We start from the raw sequence: 7,365 nt of genomic DNA on the forward strand, positions 1-7,365 counted from the left end.
GAATGAAAGAATGGTACCTATGTCACTTGGTGATACCATGTTCTGGATAACACTGAAAAAAAGAATGCTAAGAGTGCTTGAACTGCTGATAGTTACCAGGGGTGTACAGGTAGTGAGGAGAAAACTGAAAGAAAATCAAAAGCTTGACATGGGTTGCAGTGCATGGACCTGTCACTGTGTCACATAGCTTACAGTTTCTCCAAAGGGCTACAGCAGTCTGATAAGCTCTGTTATCTCTAAAACTAGCTCTGCTTCTACCGTCTTCAGAGAAATCACCAACAGCTAGCCTATGCCCAGGAAAGAAAATGGCAAATTTGAGCCAGCTGTCTGTCCAGTATCTTATGTGAGTAAAAAGCGTCAGGCTGAGCTCAAAGATGTGACACAGCCAATATGCAGAAGCTTTCTTCAGGCTGATTGCAGTGGGGCTAAAGTCCTCATGAAACCTTCCAGGCTGTGTAGTAATGACACTTCATTGGATTTAGCTAACTATCAGAAATTCCAAATATTTTTAATATTTTAAATTAAAATTTTGATGGAAGGTATTGCTGTATCTGTGTATATATTTGGAAAGGAAGGAAGTGAGGAGCTGTGAGTCCAATAAGACTTATTTGGCTTTCATCCAGTGGAGATCCAATAGTTGTAGTTAGCAGAGCCTGAGAAGTGATTCAGCTCAGATAAACAAGCCTCTAGCAGATGATGCACTGAATGTCTCTGCAGCATTTCTTCAGTATATTGACTAGGCAGACTTCAGAAATTACCTTGCAAGTTTAAATTGCAGATGCTGAGGCCTGTGAGCTGGGGCTGACTGATATGGTCTGTCTCAGACCATCAGACCCTTATGAATTTTTTATTCTCCAGGTCCTCACTCTAGACTACCCAGAGGTGTCTAGACTGGAACTAAATATCTTCATGGAGGCAGCTGAATTAAGCTGAAATTTAGGTAAGTCAAGTTCCACTGTGTAACTTGATTTGTAGTGGCTTGCAAAGATTCGCTCTGATGCTCATATTAACTGTCCAGTAATGCTACAGAAAGAACGTGAAAGAAAGGAGATTTTTTGTCTTCACACCACAACATGACGCAACTTCTCACTCGTACCTCCACTGTGAGCTATGTTGTTGGGGAGGGTTTTCTTTTCTTCAGAGTTACAAATGTCAAATACCCTTAAGAGGAAAAACAAAACCCACATCCTTTTTGTTTTGCTATATATTGCATAGTGAACAGAGGAGAACAGCAGCTAGTAACCATGGGAGCTTTCTTTACCTTGTCGACCTCTGCTGCTGTCATCCTCCTCGTAATTCCTGGAGGTAAGTACGAAATTAGACGTTTTTGAAGGCAAATGCTGACGCATGCAGTTCCACTTAAGCAAACGTGCATTAGCATAAAGAAAGTACTTGCAATTGTTATTGTGGTTCTTACAATAGTAGAACTCTCTGTATCTCTTTGAGCTTAAAACCAGACAAATTAACATGATGGTTTTTGATCTTTCTCTCTACAGGCATGCACTTACATGATTTGCTTGGTTTTCTGCTTTTCTGACAAACACGTTCATGTGATGTTACTTACCATATACAACCCAGTTCCCAAGAATCTGTGTAGGACAGATAATGCACAACATTTATCTGGTGTCAGATTTGGGGTTCTTACAATGACAGCTAAGAACTTAACCATTGCCATGAACATCAGGAAAATAAATCTGTGCAAGATCAATAATGTTGTGGTGGGTTTGGGGTTGTTCTTCTTTGTTTGTTTTCTTTTTGTCACAGCACTGACCTAATTTTGGTCCTACTGAAACATACAGCAGTAGCACTGCTGAGCAATCTTAGAAACCTAGCCTGAAGACCAGCATTGTGACACACATACATACCTGTGTGTCTGCGTACTTTGTGATTACATAAAATGTTCTTTTCCAGGAGACTGCAGTGCCTGTCAGTATTTGTTAGCCCAGCTGTATGTATTGTGGCTTATTTTTATTTTTAGGTTTATGTGTGGAAATAATTGGAGGAGATGAAGTAAAACCACACTCAAGACCGTTTATGGCCCTAATCGTAAAAGAGAAAACAAAAGTTATCTGTGGAGGAGCTTTGATCAAGCCAAACTGGGTGTTAACAGCTGCCCACTGTCCTGTGTAAGTTTTTGCTCTGAGTGGGAGATTGTCCTTAGTATTTTTGAGTTTCTAGCTGCAGGCAAGCAAAGAATACCAACACCGAAGTGGTAAATCTGGGGGAAAGACCCATGCCTGTTTTCTCAGTCACTTGGCGAGAGGACTGGCCAGTCTAAATAGCTGCTCAGAAAACAGAAACAAATTCCTGTCATTTTATTCTGCAGAAGACACACTGGGCAGCACAGAAAGACAACATGCAATTACAAAGGAGCAAAACATTCTCCAGACAGATGACAGGAATCACTTAGAGACCTCTGCTTTACTGGATGTGTTGCTCCCTCCTGTCTGACTCACGCCGCACACGGCTATTTGGCCCAGCGCATTCTCCCTGCCAGGAGAGATGCGAGGTTCAAATCTCACATCCCACCCATTGCCTCTGCTGGGAGCACTGGAGCTGCTGCTGAGCCAGACCTCACACAGGCTCTGTCAGCAGCCTGCCCAGGAGCAGTGAATCGCTGGGCTCTGCAGACATCAGAGGCTTCTATCCATTTCTCCTGCCACCAGACAGGGAGATCTCTACTACCCAGGCAGCACAGGGCCCAAAATCAGTAGTATCAAAATATGGCCACTATATAGTGATTCCTAAAGAGATCTCTCTGAAGAAAAAATGCAGGAAATAATCAACCTAATGATGCTCAGTGAACAGTCAGAAAGTCCTTAACAGTGGCAGGAATGGGAGCAACCATGCCTTCAGGGTTTGAGTTGCTGCAGGAAGAGGCATCTGAGGGCCAGCCTGCTCTGATAGGCTTCCCCCATTCAGCAGCAGCAGGCATCCAGCTCCCAAGGGAAACAACACGGGTAGGTTCCCAGTCAAGTACCTGAACCCTTTCTAATCCTGCCAAATTGAAGGTAGAATAGCATCAGCTGTGATTCACTGAGACACTTTCATTAACTACTTGTAAAACAGGGTAATTTTTTACATTTTTCTGAATTACTCCTGCTTTTCAGGCATGAGAAAAGAGATTTACAGCACCACATTTATCAGCAACGAATTATGGACTTGCAACAAGTAAATCCAAATAACCATGTTGTCTTTCTCCTCAGGGACAAAAACAAGGATGAAGTTGTTCTTGGAGCTCATTCAAGAACAAGAAGAGAAAAAGAAAAACAGGTTTTTAAGATTGCAAAACTAATTCGCTATCCACGGTACAGGCCTGGAAAGTGGGATCACGACCTTATGCTGGTGCAGGTATGTACTTACTTACACGTCACTCAAGCAATATGCATCTCCTATGATGCACCAGTTTCCTCCTTCTTGTGAGGAAGGGAAATCAAGCACAGGAGTGTCTGATAACTGTTTCTGCAAATCCAGCTGACTGGGGAACTGGGGATGCAATGGGGACGAAGGCACTCAACATTTCCTGCAATGCATGCCAATACTCAAAGCAGAAAAATTCCGCAGCTTGGCCTACATATTGCAATTCCTGGCTTTTCTGTGAAATAATAAAGAAGCATGTGAATTTCATTCACAGAAAGCAGCATGCTTCAAATGTAAAAATAAATCGTCTAAAAACCGTAACGTTCTGACTAAAAAAACGTTCCATTAAAAATTTCTCAACTCTGATTCTCTTTTTTGCCAGCTTCACTTATTGCTGTTATTTTGCTCTAGGCAAACAGGCCCAGATTCCCTCTTCTTAGGTACCTCCCAATGATATGAGTGCCAGGGAAAGGAAATAAGGTCTTTTCAGATATAATGTTTCAGCAGAAGTTGAATGGGTTTCCATAAGACAATATATACTCATTTTCTTTATTCCTATATTACCTCACTGATTACATAAATCCCCTCACAATCAATTGGTGTATCTGAAAGACAGGTTGCAGTAATCATTAATTGCCATTAATAGGATAGACCTAACTTTCATGTGTCTCTGTTGAACATAAAAACTATTTGCTATATCTTCCTCAGCTTAATAGAAGAGCAAAACTTAATAAAGCTGTGAAACCCATTGACCTGCCTACCTCAGGTGATGATCCGAAGCCAGGAACTGTTTGTAGAGTAGCAGGATGGGGACTAGTTACAAATGAATGCGAGGACTTTTCTGATACCCTGAGGGAAGTCAAAGTCACTATCATCAGCAGAGAAACTTGCAACAGCACAAAATATTATGGGAACGAGACTACTATAACAGACGGGATGATATGTGCAGGGTCTAAGAAAGGCAAAAGGGACTCATGTCGGGTAAGTATATTTACATATGTAATCCCATATACACATAGGTTATATTAAAAATAAAATATAAAATACTAGCTTCTACAGACATAGGATCTGCCTATCCTCAGCTCAAGAAGGAATGATCCTAAAATTGAGAGAATTTACCAGGGCTTTTTCTTCTAGTTTAAAATCAAAAGTTCATCGTCACGGATGTTGTTTTAATCTAGGCAAGGCAGATAGCTGTTCTGTTCTTCAGTAAAGTTTTTTTTTAATAGAAAAATCTCTACAAGCCCTTTCTCAAGCAGCTAAATTCAATGGAACAGCTTCTCTGACACCAGAGGGTTTTGGAACAGATTTTGCTAAAAAAAAATAAATAAAATATGACTGGATGCCAAGTCAAATGCAAAATTTTGTGAGAGCTATCACATTTTAAATTATTTACATTATGAATTTACAATATTAAAAAAAAAAAAAAAAGTAGCAATTTCTAGACACTTTGTGCCTTTCAAGAGGAAAGTGTCCATTTTTTCTTTTCACATTCATTAAGACCCGCTATACCTTGACACTGAATTAAATTCATTCCATTTAAATCACACTTGAAAGATCACATTGAAATCTTCTGTTTTGTTTTGTGTTTTTTTTTCTTTTTTTATTCTTTTTGCTAGTGAGAAGTGAAAAGGTTATTTTCTAAGGAGAAAACAAGAAAAAGAAAACACTAGCACCGTCTATGTTTTTATTTCTACTGTGGAGCTGGAGTAAGCTTTGTGTAAGGGAAGGATTTTTTCACTTTTATAAATCTGAGTAACAATTTTTGTCCTCTCTTTTCCAGGGGGATTCAGGTGGACCTTTAATATGTAAAAATGTGATGAGAGGCATCACCTCTTTTGGGAAAAAAAATAAGTGTGGTGCTATTGGTGCCCCTGGTGTCTACACTCGCCTCACAAAGCAATACATTCAGTGGATAAAGGAAACCATAGGGGGAGACTTACAGACCGGCTTTTGATCAAGCAAATTCCTACTTTGTACTTGCATAGCAAAATCTAGTTTTGAAATATACTTTTAAAACAGGTTCATCTTACTGGTAATAATGATATTCCCACACAGCTATTCCCATGCTGAATTTCACTAGCTTGATGTTCTTATAGATGCAATAACATACATTTATTTTCAGGACAGATGTCTTTTTAATAGGACCAGGACACAGAACACTCTGCTAGAACAGTATTTGTAGCTTACACTGCCATAGAGTCTATCTGTGACTCAGACTTCCAATGTCCTTGTGTTGCATGTGCAAACTGAGCCCTACCTGGATGAGTACATCTGAGCAAGAATCTCATCCAGCCATTTGTGTCCTCACTGCACATTGAGTATATACTGCTCTTTTCTCTATCTTGACTTCTGCAAATAACCCTAAGAGGTAATGAGATGCTAGGTACAACAGCAGACACCTGAAAAACTTGTTAGTTATTTGGCAGAAGATCTCCTGATTATATAGGTATAGAGGACTGATAAATTTCAGAAAATTAATTTTCAGCAACTGTTTAGTTGGACTTCTGACTGTGGGATATAAGAACTATTTCCTAACTTTCATGTATTTGAAACCTCTATACTTCATCCCTTCATGTAATCTGCATTTAATAAAGAAACAGCAATAAAACCTATTGTTTGAAGCTGTCCATTTATGTGGAACACAGTGTCTGTTGCAGTACAGATATTCTGTGCCCATAATGTTTTGGATGTGCACTATGTTCAAAGAATGAAACAAGGTCAGCAAAGTTATACTAAAAAAAAAAAAAATCAGCTGAAAAGCCATCTTCCCTTTGTTGTTTCTTTAAATGGCAGAAGGTATCTCAGCTGGAGTATTGATATGATAAAGCACTGTTTGTAACATTTAAAAAAAAAAAGAATCTTACTTTTGTGGTTTCATTACTGCCATTGACAGACATGCAGTGAAATTTCTGCGTGCTTCAACAACCGCTTGTCAAACATCAAACAGACCTACTGTGAAAAATGTTTCCCCCTATTTCTATATTAACAATCTTGGGTATTTACAATGCCATGAACACCATAAGTTTGTTTCATTGGAAATAGGCATTAGCTAAAAGAAAGTGGAGCACTTTCAAAAGGTGGAGCAATCTTGTATGATTTTAATTTTAAAAATCAGTTGCTGTTTTCGACATGAACATATACATCACTTATAAACACAACACACAAAGGTAGAGATTAAAACTTTTTACAGGACTGCCTCCACCTCATATCTTGTTGAGAAGAAAAAGCAGTTTTGTCACAGAGAATAAGAAAGAGTAATAAGGGGGAAAGGTTTAAACTATGGGGATATCTATTGAAATTTCTGATGCTGAACATCTTCATCTTCTTTTACTTTTTCTGTCCTTTACAAATATTACACAAACATAATTTCTAACATACCTTACTGTTATTCCTAAAAAGTGATTATGCATGTTTGGCCCATGGGCTGTAAACACAAACAGGCACATGTGCACAGACACAGGAGTATGCATAAGCACAGAAACAAGGCAAAGCAGTGAGGAGGTTTCTCAGCCAAGGAAGACTTCATCAGTGAAACTGGGAGTACAGCTTGGCCACTGACGCTTACAGAGACCCAAAGTAACACCCAAAAGACTGTTGCCGATTCACAAAAATAAGTCTTACTTCTTTACTTTACACTTCACCCACCTTTTTTGCTGTCCTCCTTTCATAATTTTCTTCATCTTACTGCTTCCTCTTTGGTCTCCTTCTTCCTCTTGTCTGGAAGTTACTGTAAGCATCCTTTCCAGCAGCGGAAAATCTGAATACAGATCCACCACAATGGGATGCAGCCCATAGGAGTTTATATATCTCAGTAGTAGTTAAGATCAGATGTAGCAGTTAAGGAGAATCAGCTGATAACTTTTTGACATGCAACAATTTCTACTCATTATGAGCTGGGAGGAACTAACAGGTATGAAATGCACTACATAAACCAATGCAGCATTTATCTGACTATCACAGAATCACAGAATTGAAGGGGTTGGAAAAGACCTCGAAAGATCA

The 7,365-nt window shown here is 39.3% G+C and overlaps 1 protein-coding gene across 1 annotated transcript; it reads left to right on the forward strand.

The window, feature by feature from the left end:
- Nucleotides 1-1,180: 1,180 nt before the first annotated feature.
- On the forward strand, nucleotides 1,181-5,975 carry LOC113840297 (granzyme A-like). Its single transcript, XM_027446934.3, has 5 exons — nucleotides 1,181-1,305; nucleotides 1,979-2,126; nucleotides 3,207-3,351; nucleotides 4,069-4,341; nucleotides 5,144-5,975. The coding sequence occupies exons 1-5, from the start codon at nucleotides 1,245-1,247 to the stop codon at nucleotides 5,315-5,317; spliced, it is 801 nt and encodes a 266-aa protein (XP_027302735.1). The 5' UTR covers nucleotides 1,181-1,244; the 3' UTR covers nucleotides 5,318-5,975.
- The last annotated feature ends 1,390 nt before the right edge of the window (nucleotides 5,976-7,365 follow it).

The sequence above is a fragment of the Anas platyrhynchos genome, chromosome Z, assembly GCF_047663525.1.
Source record: "Anas platyrhynchos isolate ZD024472 breed Pekin duck chromosome Z, IASCAAS_PekinDuck_T2T, whole genome shotgun sequence".
NCBI lineage: Eukaryota > Metazoa > Chordata > Aves > Anseriformes > Anatidae > Anas > Anas platyrhynchos.